This window comes from Pinus tabuliformis, chromosome 8, assembly GCF_031772625.1.
Source record: "Pinus tabuliformis cultivar Carrire ecotype Pingquan chromosome 8, CPIR1, whole genome shotgun sequence".
In the NCBI taxonomy this organism is placed as follows: domain Eukaryota; kingdom Viridiplantae; phylum Streptophyta; class Pinopsida; order Pinales; family Pinaceae; genus Pinus; species Pinus tabuliformis.
The window spans coordinates 572245412-572264850 of NC_142294.1; the positions used below are offsets into that span (position 1 = coordinate 572245412).

At 35.4% G+C, this 19439-nt stretch overlaps 1 protein-coding gene across 1 annotated transcript; it reads left to right on the plus strand.

Annotated features, from left to right (window-relative positions):
- Window positions 1–17730: 17730 nt before the first annotated feature.
- Window positions 17731–19066, plus strand: LOC149236761 (uncharacterized). The gene is made up of 3 exons (XM_089369023.1): window positions 17731–18161; window positions 18249–18551; window positions 18653–19066. The coding sequence occupies exons 1-2, from the start codon at window positions 17731–17733 to the stop codon at window positions 18427–18429; spliced, it is 612 nt and encodes a 203-aa protein (XP_089225149.1). The 3' UTR covers window positions 18430–18551; window positions 18653–19066.
- Window positions 19067–19439: the final 373 nt, after the last annotated feature.

The window sequence follows — 19439 nt, forward strand, 5'->3', positions numbered from 1 at the left end:
TGGAAATCCAAGTGGTGGTAACAAATTGGGTTGTTGACCCTGGTCATACCACAGGAATATGGAGCCAATACTTGAACTCCATTCAGTTCCAGTGGTAGATTAAAACTTTTATGGGTAAGATCTTGAAGAAAAAGCATAAAGATAACAATGATACCATCTCCTCTTTGAGTGAAATCAAGTAGGTGCAATGGTATTAATGCTCCTACCTTGTTAGTTTAGATGCTCGGCTATCTCATCTGGAAAGCCACATTTGGTGTGACAGAAAACCTAATTCTCGAACTAATACTAATGTTTAGGACCCAATGTCAGTTACACCTTCAGACACTTGATTTCATTCTATGCCATCTGGAACCTATTTTATTTCCTTTTGTAGTCAAGTATATTGTAATTTTAGTTGTTTCTAAGTATTAGATGTTTTGACTTGACATAACTTGAACTTCAGTTAACGATCAACATATCTAGTTTTCCTAGCGGCATATTGAAACCAATTTTCGCATAAACAATGATATATTTGTTTTATGTATGTTGAAATTTTGAGGTAATACCATAATATCAAGGTGGGGGGGAACTCCCGCTCCTTGGAAGCCTCCTTAAGGGATAACATCCTTCATAGCTAGATCTTCACAATGAGTTTGAATGTATTACAAAATATCCTCATTCGAATCCAAGTCAAGTGGATGAGTTGTTACATTGAGACCAAAATTGGCTAGCTTGTTATCCAATTTGTTTCCTTCTATGTGAACATGAAAGAGGAGGGGAGCTCTAATTTTTCCCAAGAGTTTTGTGATATTACCTATTTGAGCTTCCAACCTCCAACTCTTGGAGGCTTTGGAAGGATCTGATCGACATTGGATTTTGTGGAAGCTATTGATAATGATATTTGAATCTCCTTCAACATCGAGCTTGTAAAATTTTTTGTAGATAGCAATTGAGAGACCCTTCTCTAGTGCCCACATTTTAGCAACATTATTAGTGTTGAGGCCTATGGAACCTACATAAACATGTAGAAATTTTCCATTAGCATTATGAAATAATCTAACATAACTTGCTTCGCCTAGACTTCCTTTCGAGGCCCCTTCAAAGTTAAGTTTGATGAAGTCCTCTCGGGGTGGGGCAGAAGGAAGCCCTGGAAGGGAAGAAATTAGGGACAGAGGGAGTCTACCATAAGGAATAGATGGAGAGACCCATTTTTGCTAGAATGAACTATTTAGGAAATAAGGGTAAGAACCCAATGAATCCATCATTTTAGAAACCCAAAAGTAGTGAGTTTGTGAAAAATAAATTTCTAGCTTAATTTTTGAAATGATTTTGGCATATCAAGTTTGATGAGCATACCTGGAGACTTATTGGAATTAAGTGAGTGAATGGTTCATGGGCTAGTATTACGCTATCCATAATTGTTTTCCTCTAGATAACTAATTTTCTCAAGAGATATAAGTATGGGGAGAATGGGTTTTAGTCAATTTGCAATAAATTTGGAGATGAATTTATAGATAACGTTACATAGGGAAATAGGCCTAAAATATGAAGTAAAATCAATGTGGAATTTTTTTGGGAATGAGAGATATAAAGGTAGAATTAAGTGTTGTTAAGATAAAGGAGGAGCATTGAGAGTCTTTTGTTACTTGAAAAACATCATACCAAAGAATTTTCTAACAATCCTAGAAGAAATTAGTGGTAAATGTTGGAAGCTTGACAATACTAAGAGGAGGGGCAGTCAATAAATATTATACAATATGGATCAATTTAACCATTTTTTCCTTTTTATTTCACATTAACTGATTATACAATGATAACAACAAAATAAAAAATTATATCTAAGCAGACATCATAAGCATATAACCATGAGAATCAATACATAAGACCAAATAAACTATGAATAACAACACATTAACACATGAACACAAGATATTAGGTGGAAACCCTTTCAAGAGAAAAACCACCATCCGCTTGTCTTCATCTTATTCTTCTTATCATTAAAAATATTAGTTTACATCATCATATGATTAGACACCATCAACATGCAAGCCATAACTTGTGATCATGTGAGAAAATACTTGATTTAGGCCACTACCTCACGAAATCCACCACATCTTGAACTATGAATACCACCACACACTAGAAGCCACACTCCCATAACTATGCAAGACACTACCCGCTACATGCCACCACCCGGTGTATGCCCCAACACCCAATAATTTTTCTACCCACCACTAGATGGAAGCCACTACTCCCAAGTTCTTAAGCCACAACCTGAAGGATTCCACTGCACCCGCAATAAAAAAGGCACCACTTGCCTCACTAAAGTCCCCAACCTTCAAGCTCATGTGGACCTGTTTCAAAATTTCCACACTGGGTCCACATGTGACAAAGTCAAACACTATAGGCCATGTCTCATCCCATTTTCACATTGGAACCACTATGACTCTTTCTCTCAATAACTGATACAAACTTTGCATGCAATCTCTCTCGATCAATATTTTCTCATACAATCAATCTCAATACTCACTTCTCATCAAACCCAATAAACCTCATGAACATCACTCTAACTCATAATACTTTTCTCATACAATTAATTTCATGACCATACCCTGCACATCATCTACTAAAAACTAACAATCTACCTCACTCAACATACAAACTACTACAACAACATCACATATCATTATTTTCACTCAAAATAATATGTTAGTTCACCAACAACAAATAATAAGACTTTAATGAAATTAATTTGCATTACAAAAGTCTTGTCCACCTTCTCACTAAATAGACTCACTCAACATCATACATTCAGGTTCTCATATACTAAACCCAAGAATTTTACTTAGATTACATATACACTAGGCTCATACACAATGAAAAACAACATAAGACTCATCCATAACTTAAAAAATGTCTACAATATAAAGATGTCACCTCTGCAACACACTATTAGCACATAAACATAACTACTCTAACCCATGCACACTCCTCCACTAGAAAATGATCTGACAAACCTTCCAACACACATCAACTAACATTTGAGCCTCTATCTCAACACATTGGCACTCTTACATATGCACCAGATCAAGGTCTTATGCTATGAGTCCACACACTCTGCTTTGTTCACTCACACCAACGAACCATACTCTGTCATATGCACTCTATAGCATAGCCACTTATGCATTAACAACCAATCCTATATTGTGCATTGTCACATTGACAAGCACACACTTCAGCACTAGACATACATATAATATATTCGTAAATATCTCTATCATCAGGTCTAAATTGTTGCGGTCGTACCTAGAGGAAAATATTATTCATACTTGCACAAGGATCATGCACTAGCTTTTCAACTTTTCATCATATCTCACACACAATCACACCATCACACCTCATGAAATATAACCTTTGGATAAATACATTCCAAGATCATTTAACCATAATATCTAGTGCTTCAAATCGTTAATGCAGTCATACCATCATGACCAGATCAAGTCAATTATGATACTAGATCAATATGATCAATGCAATCCACTCCCTTAACCAAATCAACCACTAAGCTTTAATCAATAAGTAGACTAGATCAATGCCACTATGACATAGTCAAACAAATCATCATGTTCACACACTCTATGTTGGCAAGTTAACCATTCCACTGTTACATTACTACCTTGGGAAATTACAATGGATTTGTGTGTGGATGTATTTTTCTCCACCTACAGGAGAGTGTCGCTAGCACCAAACTGCCATCATGCAAAAAAATGCACAGGAATAATGTGAGCATATCGTAGCACTAGGAAAGTGCCTCTCTGTGACTCAAGGAAAATCACACCACTACTTGTAACTAGGTAAACTTTAACTTTATTTTCCCAAAAAATTCTTCTACTTCTTCAACACTTCCTCAGGCACCTATAGTACCTATAAAACCTCATCATACCTCTGTCAATCATTAGGAAAACTTATGCACATGGTCATTAAGCATGTTGACATCAATGCTAACACAACTTGTTCCAGGGTTGACATTAATGCCAACACTATGTTTCCAACATTCTCCCCCTTTGGCATTGATGGAAACCTTCATCTATTCCATCAAACTGATCTTAATCACTAATAACTTATTGGTCTTCACTCTCTACTAGTGGTTGTGATACTCTCCCCTTTTGACATCAATGTAAAAGGGTGGTCAAATATTCACTGAAGCACTATGATGAAACCACTGAATACAAAAGAGTGATACCAATTTTTTGTTAATGAAATCATATCAGTGGCCAACATATGCAAGATAGTCATTAGAATCAAGTAAAATCATTTCCACTTGCAAACAAAGACAACACCATGCCTTCTTTATGTTGAACATACTCCCCTTGAACATGTATTGGGGTTGCAAACATCTCATCCAAGATGTTGTTCAAGAGGATTTACTGCCACCATTTTCTCCTTGCCACATGCATGAGGCCACAAACTAGACCGAGACTTCAACCAACTATACCCAAATGAAAGTACAAAGCTTCATATACATATCACATGGCTATATAAATTATATTGAAGACCAATAGCTAAAATATGATTCTTCAATACATACCTAATATTGCGATTACATGACCAACTGACCGAATGATAGAGACAATAAAGTGCAATGCTATAATATTGCACACACATGTTGTCACATTACAAAAATTTATAATCCACTACTATGCATGCCCAACAAATGACTCTCATGTATGGCTCAACCAAGGGATATTAAAATCCATGTTTGTATATATACAAGTACATATAGGAGTTACACCAATGACTCTAAAATTCCCATGCATGGATGCAACAATACAAGAGACCCTCTCCCATGCATGACTAAGATCAATGACTCTTCCTTGTATGCAAGCCTATCACAATGAATCCTCAAGCATCTTGACCCAATGATAAAATGATGATGATACATGGCTATATATTTTACTCTAGGGTGTATGCATGGCTAAAGTAAATACACTCTACTATGCATTCTAGACTCAAAGTCTTACTCTCCTACACAAGTGATCTGGATCTTTTCACTTCAAGGATGCATACGAAATTGCATATAAAAGAGCATGTAACCATGAATGCATACATATAAAAGAAGCTGAAATAAATACAACCATGAGAGGAAGAAGGTACAAAACAAGTTGATGAGAGAGTTCACTTAGTGGAGGTTACGTCTCTAGGCCTTGCTCAATGTGGGGAGGCCTCTTTCATTAATCTTCAGTTAAATAAAAAAATGCAAACAATTTACAAATGACACCTTACATCTCCACTTTTGGAGATGGCATAAAAATGCACACGTCTGTTAAATAAATAGATTGCATGGTTGAACTCCTGGCGAGAAATCATGAAATATGACTGTAAACTTGACCCCCTTCTCACTCGATCAAATTTGGGCTCCCCAAGAATCTCAAAGATTCTCTTTTGCAAGAAAAGTGAAACTATGCTACTCAGATGAAGAATCTGATCACACCATCACTTTCCTTCCAAAAAACTAAGAAAAATGAGTATCAACTTGGCATGATTCTGACAACTTCAAAAATTTCCCTCTAGAGAATCTCAAAGATTCTTCACTAATTTTACATGGGAATGTTTTATGAAATATTCCCATGGAATATTTGTCTCAAAAAATGCCCCTCTTGTGGGGCCAGGTTCTGCTATTTCTACAAGGTTCCTTAAGTACAAAACCTCGAGCAGAGTCAACAATGATCCTCTAGTTGTAAATAAAGTATAAAACCTCAAGCAAAGTCTACAGTGGGTGCCCTCCTCGCACCATGATTGTTAGGTGGTTGTAAAGTCACTTGCAATTGGATGGGTCGTGGGTTCAAACCTGCAAACCCATCCATTTTTGGCATATATTTATTATTATTCATCGAAACCTGTTGTATTAATAAACCTCGTCATTCCACTTTTCAATGTTCCATTAACCGTTTCATGTTGACTCCACCATTCCTGCCATGTGACATGGTTTTCCATAACTGTTATATCCCATGGTTATGTATATTTTACCAAAAGTTGTCACATGTGGAACCGTTTTATCATATAACTCTGCCCATATGACTTTAATTCACCATACCATATGTTATATATGGTTAACACACCATTTTCCATTATAGCACATGATTTAATGCCCCAGGTTATTATTTTTTTGACTTGAAATAATTTGTTTGAGGCATGAAACTTAGGTTTATGGATATTTTCATAACCATATTATTTAATATAATAACCACTCATATTTTTTGTTGTTATTATTATTTTTTTGTTATTATATTATTATTTTTAATAATTTGATGTTGTATTTTGTGCAGGGCTAAGAGACCAATGTTGGTGCACCACATGTCGAAGGTTGACTGGTAATTTTGTCGCCGCATACATAAAGTTGGTCCCATGCATCCTTACAACTTGCAAATTTCTTACAGTGATAGAATGGTCATACGAACTCTGATTGAGATGTCATTTGCACCTTTGGGTTTGTAATGACAAGCTCTATAACCTGGTACCATTATTGTTGAGATGCAATCACTTCAAAAATTGAGCCTTTTAAGATCCACTCGGATCATTCCTCCCCACTGAGGAGCTTTTGGTCCATCGAAAGCATGAACACAATCTGCAATCTGTGGTACTGCCTCATCTACACAACAAGTGCCCTTTTCAGGCCACACTTCCTTCTCCTTCACCTTTGTATTTTGGAGCCATAAATGATGAACAAACACCTACGTTTAATGAAAACCTATAGTACATTCTTTGCAAATTACATACAAGACTAATCATGAACCAAACAATGCCATACTTGCCAAGAGTTTATATCACACTTATTGGTCAATTTTACATTAGAATCATAATAGAAACCATACCCAAGCTACCAACGAAAAATGTGAAAGACGTCATCATGTTGCATTCATAAGTGATGGAAAACACTTCATCACTTTTACAATTGTTTCAGAACATGTGATTTGCAAAATGTGGCCATGTTCAACTACTTAAAAATGATACCCATTTCTTCCCAAACCATGTGAATGGGTTCTCTTCTTGTAGTTGACTTTGTTCATTGGCTGGTTATTCTTCCTTCGCAGGTTCTTTTTGGTCATGGATTATCTGACATGTGGCTTTATAATGTCCATACTTATTGCAGTGACTACACTGATTCTTCCTCCAAACTTTTCATACCTTATTTTAGTGCTTACTCCTGGTGTGTTCGTGACAAGGAGAACTTCCCGTGGAATCCTCACTATCACTATAATTTTGGGAGGCATTCCCATCAACCTTCATTAATTTGTCATTGGTTGTCTTCGAGCATTCTCCAACGTCCTTTCTGACATGAAAAATTCCTGCATAGCGAGGAAATTCCTGTACTTTGATGAGGTTGACAATGCCTTGGCCATTAATGTCGAGGCCTTTTTCTTGATACCCCATTTTCTTCATAAAATTTGAACCAATTCTTGTAGTGTGTTTTTCAAAAGTAGCAAAATCATCATCATAAAGAGAACATGAACACCTAGAGAATGATTGCCCATATTCATAAGGAACCTCTTTACACCCTGAAGCAAAGAAGAAAAATCATAGATGGAAAGATCCAAAATTATTGAATGGTTCTTAGTCCATTGTGACTCACAGGTCAGGTGATTCTTAGAATCAGAAGACTCTTGATGCCAGCACTTCTATTTCATACCTAGGTCAGACTAATGATATGCCATCTCAACCATCAAGGGATGAAGCTCAACCTCTAGTATGGCACTAAATCTAGCCATAATTTTTGCAGCTACAAAGAGAGCAAAAAAATATACCCACGAATCAAACCATCCAAATGGTGACAAGGAGAAAACAAATATGCTCGAGAAATCGACAATGGAAACAGCTCAAGAAAAGGATGTGGTTGACTCATAGAAATTTGGAAGAGGAAAAGCAAGAACAAACCAATGTATAATCTTGGAGCCTGAGTCTAAGAAATAAAAATGTAATGTTGTGTAGTGTGTAGGGTGATTGGGGAAATTAATATATTATGATGTAATGTAATTTTTTTTAAATCAATAGAGAAAAATATTATTAAAAAATATATATTATTATTATGAACAATACAATTATTATTTACATTTTATAAAAAATATACTATAATAAAGAAATAGAAAATAAAAATAAAAAAATATTAAAAAACACATTTAAATTATAAATTATTAATTTTATAATAAAACTATATAAATATTAAATTTAAAGTTAAAAATATCTCAAATAAATTAATGTTTTTTTTGTCCAATTATAAAAATTACAATTCTTCTATTGTAAATTCAAGACCACATTCTTCATGCTCTCAAACCAGGATTAAAAAAGCGATACTACAAATATAGAAAATTAAGGTTGCTTAATTAGTATACTTATCATTTCTTGCTCTTTATAAACTAATCCATCGTCTTTCTCCTTTTCCATTTTTCTTATTAACTTCTTCCTCGGTTACTAAAAAAACTTCTTACAAGGTTGCTTAGAAAAGATTCATGGTAAGTAAAGAAGTCTTAAAATGAGGAGATCGAGATTGTTAAAAGGTAACAATTCCTTATTTGAATAAGAAGTATTAATTTCATGATGTCTTTTTATTAGATTTATATACTAAAACCTTTGTAGAGAACAACTCTATATCTATATCTATTTTATTTTTTATTCAATGTTAATATTTATTTGTTGATTTACTTTTTCAAATAAATTTCTCTTCAGTTTTTATTTGGTTTCTTTTGGAGGGAAAAACCTTTTCAGTGTCTTTCTCATCTTTTAAATACAAAATTAAAAAATAGTTATGATAACCAACGTGTTTTTCATTTCACATAAAAACTTAGGTTTAAAAAAATAAAGTTTCCCTTTTTATGTTTCATTAATTACATATGTTTTGGGATCTTTTTTGTACATTTATGTTCTTTTAATGTAGAAATTTCACCTATAGAACAAACCGATATATGTAATGTCCTAAAGCATAATACTTGTTCTACTTCTACAAAAAACAATGTAAACTTTGAAATGGGAACTATAAACTCCAAATGGGAACTCTGGCAAAAAAACCCCGAAAAAACATCAAAAACAGTGCTAAAAACGAAAAGTGTGTATACTGGAACGATGTTTTTATTTGTTAGGCATCAATTTTGAACATGTTTTAAAAATGGCAGTGACTATGAAATTTACTATGAAATTTTCATGCAAAATATAGCTTCAAAACGAAAGTGATGACACTGGAACAATGATTTTTTTTTTTAGGGTCAATTTTCAAAATTTTTAAAAAATGCTAGTAAAACCAAATTTTTATGTGTCAAAGAAAGTTGTTTATGAGGAAAAAAACACATTAATGTTTTTGGTAAAATATCATTTTTCTTTCTAATTATAAATTCAACATGTTTTCAACCATAACATGCTAGATACAAAAGAAATTGAAAATTTTTCAACTATAAAATTAAAAAACCATGACATTATGAACAAAGTACATCACTAAATGGATTCAAAAGTCATGATTTGTATATTGAATAAAACATACATTATATCTCTAATTTAATATTGCATTGTAGATATTTTAAACAATAAAATTTATCATAATTAAGACATATAATCCAACAACATAAAAATGCCTCATAACTTCTCATTTAACACCATATGGAAATCATTAATTTTATTTGAAGATACGATGCATATATCAGTTATATAAACTCTCTTAAACAATTATTCAAAATCACTCATATTTTCTTGCACACCATCAGAATTCACATCTTCAGATGAGTGACTGGATGCTGACGAAGATGTTCCATATTCTTTTCTTTCATCAACTAGTGCCCCATCTGAGTCCACATGCATGCCCAAGATTTCAGGTTTCAAAATTCTTCTAGATCTATGACTGGTTTCAACAGACTCCCATCTCAACATTGTTCGTTCTGGTAACAACCTTTTCAGAATCTCTATCGTCTTGAAGCGAAGAGTTCCTCTCTTTGTTATATTGAAGTCATAAACAAGTATGTCAACATCCTCCAATTTTAATATGTCTGTGTGGCGGCGATTTATATTTGTACCCTTTCTTTTTCTCTTTCCGCCATTTTTTTTGTCAAATACCATCTCTGGCTTATACACACCATTGAATGGGTGTGTATTTGTGGCATACCAATGTACTTCAACACTTGTAACATCCTCATTTTCTGTAAAGACCTTTATAACTTTAGAAACCCAGAATGGATAGCCATTGGGATCTCTATCTGTTAGCACTGCAAGCATGCAACCCTCCTTAATATCCTGTACTGAACCCCTGTAAAAGTCTTCCATGGCTTCACGTTGTGCACGAGATCTTCTGGAACCAATATACATCTCTCTTTCCGCTGCCTGTGAAGAATTAATAATACCTTGAGATTGTTGTTGTTCAACAATGTTTATTTCCTCATGTTCATTCGACACAGTTTGTGGCCAAATAAATGGATTTTTCAAAGGTATATCTTCATTTGTTGTTGTTGAAATGAAATCACTTCGATTATTGAAAAATGACTCCCACCAAACTGAATCAGCAATGTCAAAGTACTCATATGTATATCTAATACATTTTTTAATTTCTTCCAGGTAATCAGAATAATTTATATCTCTATTTTGTCTACGTGCATTCTGAACTTCACCAACTGATTGTAATAACAATAATTTTGATGCAAATATTGGATGATCTGGAATGAACTTCAAAAATTGCAAACCTGATGACGGTGCCCATTCTGCAGTAGTTGAATACTTCTTGCCCCATATTAGTGTTTTTCCATCAATTTTTTTGATACGAAATTGATGTTGGAAGCTAATGTCATAAAGTTGTTCAATGCATTTCCCCTCACCATATGATCCCAGAATAAACCTTCGCATGTCAATAGTTTCTTCCAACACATCAAAAGTAAGCTCTGGCATGTATGATTTCTTAATACATTCAATTAGTGATGGCAAGCTCCCAACTTCCTTCCTTCTCAATGTGATTGAAAAACGACTGAAAATCTGATCAATATGGTCATGAGTGTGCCCAACAAGAAGGAAACCAACCTTTACCTTTTGAAAAATTCTCAATTCAACAAGCATGTTTAGATATCCAAAAACAACCTGATTTTTGTTTTCACAGCAAGTGTTGTCCAATTGTAGATACAAAACTTCAGGAAGATTACCAGACCAATGAGAAATCACATCATGAATTATGGTTATGGTCAGATTTGCATCATTATGAATATTTGGAGCTGTGAAGTACACCCTTGGCAACATTTTCCCATTGAAGACCATACAACCGACCAAGTGAAACTGAATAAAATTTTCCTCCTGTAAATTTTTGGGTGTGCGAACAAAATGTGGTAAAAGTGTTTTCTTCTGGTCCATACCATCAATTATCAAACCCAAATATTTATTCGGATTATCATAACACTTCTTTCGATGCTTGTACAACTTCTTCCTTTCGTTTGTTTGTTGTTCGCGATGCTCCTGAAATTCTTTGACAATTAAATCTACACAACATAAAAGAAATTCATTAAGAAATATGTTTTCATAGTTGATGACTATACAATTTTAAAAGTTAAAGTTATGAATGCTTACCTCTTTCTGACCCTTCACATTTGTCCCTTTTTTATTTAAGAGAAGCACATGTACTGCAAATCCCCATCCTTGTCTTCTTAGGAATACAGACATTGCTGAATTCTTTCTTCCATACCTTCATAAAATATTGATATGTAATAAACCGGCCATGTCCCTCAGCGCCTTCTGCATATTCTTTGTATAAGTTGTAGATTTCTCGTCTTGAAAAATTATCTGGAATATGTATTGTCTCTCTATTTGGCATACACTCTCCATGCTTTGAAAATAAATCTTTCATCCATGACATTGCAGTATTTGATAATGGCCCAAACTGTCTTTTATGACGTACTTCTGAATAAAATGTGGGATCCTTTTCTAAATTTTCTTGAATTCTCGAGAGACGAAAATTCCCAATCGAATGAAACATTTTGAAAGCTTTTCTACACATAAATAAAGTCCTAATATGATAATCATAACCTGACAATGTAGATTGCATGCACCCAACTAAATATGAAATTTGCATGCTTTTATTCATTGACAAATATCTCTTCCTGCTTTCTAATGCAAATGTGAAATTCATATGTTTCAAGCAATTTTTTTGGCAACATTCACTTGAAATGAGAGCGCTGATAGAACTTCTTCTCGTCAGATATTCTGCTCTACCCCTTGTATAACTAGAACATCTTGCATTGATACGAAAAGGTCTGCTCCTACTCCTCGATACAATATTTCTTGGCAACGTCTTCGTCATTGGATCATCATTTGTATAAGGATTTTCGTCATCATTAAGAGGAATGTTATCCACACTATGATCAGCTCTGCTTTTCAAATATTGACTTGGAGGATATTCTTCATCTTCCCCTTCTTCAGTGCTACTGTCATAGTCCTTAGAATTTGGACTGAATGGAAAATTTGGCTTGATGTTTAATGGATATTCTTCTTCATGTGCATTGTCAGTGCTACTCTCATAGTCCATAGAATTAGGACTACATCGAAAATGTGACTGTTTACTTATTGAAGATGCTACATCCTGTCCTTTGTAACTGCTACCTTTATACTCATTAGAATTAGAACTAAGTGCATCATCCTGTCCTTCATCACTGCTGCTCTCATAGTCCTTAGAATTAGGACTAAGAGGACACTGTGACACTCCATTCTTTTGAAATTCATCATCACACTCTTCATAACTGTTGCTCTCATAGTCCTTAGAATTAGGACTAAGTGGACACCGTGACACTCCAATCTTTTGAAATTCATCATCCCGCTCTTCATCACTGCTGCTCTCATAGTCCTTAGAATTAGGACTAATTGGACACCGTGACACTCCATACTTTTGAAATTCATCATCATGATCTTCATCACTACTACTCTCATAGTCCTTAGAATTTGGACTAAGTGGACACTTTGACACTCCATTCTTTTGAAATTCGTTATCACGCTCTTCATCACTGCTGCTCTCATAGTCCTCAGAATTAGGACTAAGTGGACACTGTGACACTCCATTCTTTTGAACTTCGCCATCATGCTCTTCAAAACTGCTGCTCTCATAGTCCTCAGAATTAGGACTAAGTGGACACCGTGACACTCCATTCTTTTGAACTTCACCATCATGCTCTTCAAAACTGCTGCTCTCATAGTCCTCAGAATTAGGACTAAGTGGACACCATGACACTCCATTCTTTTGAACTTCACCATCATGCTCTTCATCACTGCTGCTTTCATAGTCCTTAGAATTAGGACTAAGTGGAATTTGTGACTCTTTATTTATTTTAAATTCTCCAGCCCTTTTTTCATCAGTGCTACTCTCATAGTCCTTAGAATCAAGACTAAGTGGAAGAATTGACTTTCTATTCATAGTGGAAGAATTCCCGCTATATTCATCAATATGAATAGAGTTGTTACGCGATGAAGATGGTGATGGTGTATAAATCGAAACTTCACTATCAGAACAATCCATCCCTTTCAAATAGAAGATGTTGAATGATACAAATGGAGAGTCTCTTAAAGATATTATATAGCTTAAAGAATGAAATTTTTCCTCCAAAAAGTTTCGCGAAAATATTTCCCTCCAAAAATTTTCGCGAAAATATTCCCTCCAAAAAGTTTGTTAGATTTATTTACCTTCATTATTTTACCCTACAATTTATTGAAAAATGTAAACTAATTTTTTTTATGAAATAAATCATTAAAATTAAAATTGTAAACTACAACTTCTACATTAATTATTTTAATAGTTAAAGTATATAATATTTACTAAACAATTGATTTTTATTTTTTTTAATTTTCATAATATATTCTAAAACAAATTAATCTCACATTCAACCCGTTGTAAAACAATTCTACAATATTTGCTTTATAATATTTTAAAACAAATTATCCCACATTAACTATACGGTAAAACATCTCTGTAATTTCAGTTATATATTAAATTTCATTATCACTATTACTCACATCACATCCAGGTTTTCTGAAATTCGTTGAAAGACTCGTGAATTTGTGGAGTAGCTACATTGCTATCAACAACATATTCAACGAAGAATTCTCGCAATTGAAAGGTAAGTTAAATTTTTTCCTTGAAAATTTTCATATTAAATTAGTTTAATGAAGAAGATTTTTTTTTTTTTTTTTAAATTAATAATTTTTCTGAGCCAAAATAACAATTACGTCCGTCGTGAGCATGGTGGGCCCGACCAAACTCAATCGCCCAATAGCCGTGGGTGGGCCGCCGTGGTGTCACGGGGTGGGCGGGGAGGTCGGGCAAGCGGGCGGGGTGTGAGGGCACGGGGGGACGGTAGGGGGTGTGGGGGCGGCCTGGCGGCTCGCCCGCCTGCCGCGGGTGTTGGCGATTCTCAGAATCGCCCAACACCCGTGGCAGGCGGGCGAGCTACCGAGGTGGGCATCGCAGCCTGACTTGCCCCCTACCACTCACCCCCCCTCCTGACACCCTCACCCCTTCACCCACACCCGCGCCCTGCCCCCTTACCGCCCCCCCCCCCCCCCCACATTTTGCCCCTCAACGCCACCCTCATCCCCTACCACCAACCCCCAAGACTCTTCACCCCCACATGACTTGCCAACCCTCCCATCTCCACCCACACCTGCCCCCTTCCACCTCCACGCACCCATGCCGCCCCTACCCCCTCACCCACACCCACTTCCCTCCCCCCTCACCCTCATCCCCCCATAGCCACCCGACCTCACCCCACATCAAACCCCTTCCACCTGACCCCACCCCACATCGACCCCCCCAGCCACGCCCCCTGACCCGCACGCCGTCCCCCTCATCCACCGTCCCACCCACGCTCTCCCCACCCCCTGAACCGCACGCCCTCCCCACACACCCTCACCCGCCCTCTGCACACCCTCCCCCTCACGCACCCTCACCTCCCCCACCATGCGCCCTTCCCACTCGCGCCCTCCTCCTCACCGACCTCTCCACCCCCTCACCTGCATGCCCTCTGCCTCATCCACCCCCTCGCGCCCACCCCCTCACCCGCCGCCCTCGTCGCACCCTGCCCACCCCACACCCGCGCCACGGCCTCCCCCTCCACCCTCTCTCTCCCTGCCCACACCCGCCCTCGCCCGGGCCGCGCCACCCACCCCCCCCTTTGCACGCTCGCCCCCACCACCGCCCACACCCACGCACCCCTCTCGCCCACACCCACCTGGCCCGCCCGCCGACCCCACCCACCCGGCTGCCCACCCTGCCCCGTCGTCCATCACCCGACCTCCATTAGCCCACCGAACCCTGCCCGCCTGTTAGGGGTGGATGAGCGATTCTGATTATACAAATAAAAAATTTATGATATATTTTCGTTGTTAATTTAAGTTAATATGTTTTTTTTATTTACTGATTTATGTGTTTCTATTTTTCAAGAAAATGGCATAAAAGAAAATTTCTGTGAATCTTTCTGGACCAAAGACTCTTAAAGGTCCATCTTCAAGAAACATTGGTGAACGAACTCCACCTTAGCTCATGGCTACAAATATTTCAAGTGCCTAAAGTGATAAGAAGATGATTTCGGACTGGAAGAATTCAAAAGAGGTGAAATTTCCATCAAGAATTTGGTATGTGAAAGAAAGAAAAAGCACAAATGTGAATATATATTTATATATTGATACACCGAATGATAATGGAATTTTTGAGGTGATGGGAAGAGTCATAGATATGTGTTTGGTACCGAACACTGAAGTTGTTTACATACTTACAAAAGCTCCCAAGTCACATGAAAGGATTAAATACCGACTATCATATTCATTGTATGACATGAGAGAGGTATCTACAAAGTTGTGTAAAAATCGTAAATGAGATGACACAAAACATCGTAAGTATTGTTATTTATATTTGTATTTTGCATTTTTGAAGGTGTCTCGCTATATTTTTTTAACTTTGTTTTTATTGACATATGATATTTTGTTTGGCAGAATTTTGTTGAAAGTTGTTCAATTAGGTTGGGAGGCATTCATTTCATAGAGCATGATATCATGAAAGTTGTCAGCAGTTTTTACTCAGTGTCAGAAGAAGATATGGAAAACAAGCAAAATGTAGTAATTGATGATGCTACAAAACTACATCCAAAGAATAAAAAAAAAAGGCCTCTGGTGGATAAATCTAGCAAGGGTAAACAATTACTTGAGGACTGATGAAGTTGAAACTGACATGTGAAGCATATGTTGCCATTACTGAAGATGACATTGGAACTGAGAAGAGCCGGTAAAAGTAAAAATAGCCCAAGAATAAATCTGTTGAGAATGTTATGACGAAGAAAAGTAAAGTTGAAGATTTTGAAGTAGTCATTACCAGCAGTCAAGAACCTAGTGAAACTTCAAAAGAAAGTAGAGAAATCATTACATCAGGAGCTGATTTAGATGATGGCATTATCAAAACAACAAAAAATATCATTCGACAAAATTTGACAAAGAGAAACTTAATTGATGGTGGTCGTACATTTCAGCTTAATGTCAGACAAACCTATAAGGCAAGTGAAGGACAATGTCAATATCAAGTCAGAAAGCCACATCATCTGCATGTTCACAACTTGAAGACATTGATGAGGTACAATCCATATGCTCATGTGGTTAGTTATGTGCTTCTTGTTGATCCACTTCAAGTTCCCAACAAAGAAGCATTTGATAAGTCAAAATGTTTTGAATACAATTATTATGTGCTTGGGGGGAACCATTCTGTAGAAGCTCAAAGACAATTGATGGAGGAATATCCTAATAACCCACGTTTTGAAACAATGAAATGTATCATTTATGCTGGTTTATCAAAAACAGAAGCAAAGTTAGTGGCATGGGATCATAATTCAGATAATGAATATAGGATGTCTATGACTTTCATCCAAAGGGTTAGATTTATTCATAGTGAATTTCAAGAAAAATGTGGTGGGGATAGGATAAATGTTACTGCAGATTTCTGAAAGGAATGTTGTATGGAAATAGGCTATCAAATTGAAGAGAAACCAATTCAAAAGGTGGAAAAGGCAACAAAAATAGTGATTTATTCAGAGGTGTTGATAACATTTTCCAATTGGCATTTAGAACTGGAGATGTTTGGAAGTTGATTGATGAGATTTTTAGCATGTGGGAAGACATTGGCATTAAAAACCAGAGGGTCAAAAAGTCTAAGCCATTGATATGTAGCAACAGTAAATCAGCTCCTGAAATGAAGCAACTTCCAGACGATATGACTATCACACCTTGGAGGGCGATGCAAGGAGTGAAAGATGAAAAAATTGTCAAAACAATATTATCTCGTGTGAGGTCAGGGGAATTATCATTGGAGGAAATGTCTGAAGAATTTCAAAAGTAAGTTTGCTGAATTATTTTTATTTATTTCTAGATTATAATTATCTTTTAAATAAAACATGTTGTTCTTGGTAGTATTTGTTATACATATCATTATATTAACTTTTTGTTACTTTATCTATGCAGTCACAAAGTTTACATGAAAATTCAAGAACAAACTGCAAAGTTTACATGAAAATTCAAGAACAAATGGTTAGATTGTTGAATGAAGATAGTTGGGATGATGTTGTACACAACTATCTAGATTCAAGTTCTACATCAACATTAAAAGCTTTTTATCTTGCATTTAAAAATGTATCTTGATTTATACATTCATTTTTATTCATCTGTGTACTATTTTTAATTTATAACTTACACATATATTTGTTTATTTTATAAAAGATGAGGAAGGATGATAATGGAGCACCAGATAGTTTCAAAACCTTTATTGAAAAAATAAAGATCGAAAGACTGAGGAAGCAACGTATTAAGAATGTCGAACTTGATCCAACTCTTAATCATTTCATTTGGAATGGGCTAGACACTATTCAATATCAAGTAATACAAGGCGACTGTGAAAACATTGCTAAACTCATACCGAAAAGAGATTATGCCCTAGTTATTGCAGATATTCCCCATGGTTTCAATATTCCAAACATTGACTATGATAGTGACCCTTATACTTATCAAGCTCTTAGTAAAGTGGTTGCGGGATTTGTAGAAGTCACGTCATCACCATTATGGAGATTTGTGACATTTCATTCAGACACACAATTGGCAATGATATTGTCAAGCTTCAAGGGGAAAACAAATTCAAGGATGCAGCTTACATGGTAAGACATTTAAAATGTATATTTGATTAATGTTGAAAAATTCATTTATGTACAAGTTAATTGAACTTTTACTATTTCATGTTACAGGCAAAAGTCAAATCTTCTTAACAATGAAGATCAACAATTTATAAATGATTGTGAGTTCATTCATATTGATAGTTGGGCAAAAGATGATAGCCATATGTCTATGATTTTTAATCGGGTAGACGGAAAGAGTCATAGCCAAATACTGACTTATGATGTTGTTGTGAGAAAAACTAACATATGAAGACAAAGAAGCAAAAGGAGAGATAGTTAACATTTATCAAAAACCACAATTATTGATTAACTATCTTATAGACATATGTTCAAATGAAGGAGATTGGGTTTTGGATTTATTTTCTGGCTCAGGTAAGTTTTATTATATGGAATTGAATTTCAATATGTTATTTTTTAATTAATATGTCATTGTACTAATTTACTTCATTATTTATTTTGTGCTTGATAATTAGGTACAACACTAGCATGTTGTCTTCAAAAAGGAAGAAATTGCATTGCAATTGAAAAAGATCCATTACAGTGCAATTTCATTCAGCAAAGAATTAATGCTCTTCAATTTCTTCCAGATGCAATGCAAGAAATTGGGTTGAAGAAATGGGACTTTAGTGAATCACGTGTGGCAAAAAAGGCAAAGGAACCCCAACCACCATTACATGGAATGTTTGGAAAGACATACATTGGGAGATTTGCAGACATCAAAGATCCATTAGAAGAGGAAAATGAGCAAAAGGAAGCAGAAAATATTGTGGAAGAAGACAATGATGAAACTCTAGAGGACGAAGAGTTTGGATTACGTGACATTGTTGATTAAATTTAAGTTATGCTTGGAAATCAAGCTTTGCAATGTTTTGACTTTGACATTTTATGAGAAGAATAAACACTCAATTAAGGTTGTTATGCGTTCAATATTTGTAATATGTGATTTTCGCATTGATTTTTAAGTTAATCATTATTTTTTGAAAAAAAAGTGATTATTATTATTTTTTTGACATGAAATTCATAAAAAAAAATATTATTTAACCATTTTTAGTTAAAATTTTCGTATAAAAATTGTGATTTTGACATGTCAATTCTAGCAAAAAATTATCAAAACGTGTAGTTTTTTTGTTATATTTATGTTAAAAATTGTTATTTTTATGTCCATTGTTAAAAAATATTGTTTTTTAGAAACAATTATTTCATGTGGATTGAAAAATTAATTAAGGATGTATAAATATGTAGAATATCGAAAATTCAAAA

Bases quoted from the DNA above. Each gene is read 5' to 3' on its own strand.
- LOC149236761 (XM_089369023.1), top strand. From the start codon at position 17,731: ATGAGGAAGGATGATAATGGAGCACCAGATAGTTTCAAAACCTTTATT. The intron at 18,162-18,248 runs GTAAGACATTTA...TTCATGTTACAG, and splicing joins TCAAGGATGCAGCTTACATG to GCAAAAGTCAAATCTTCTTA.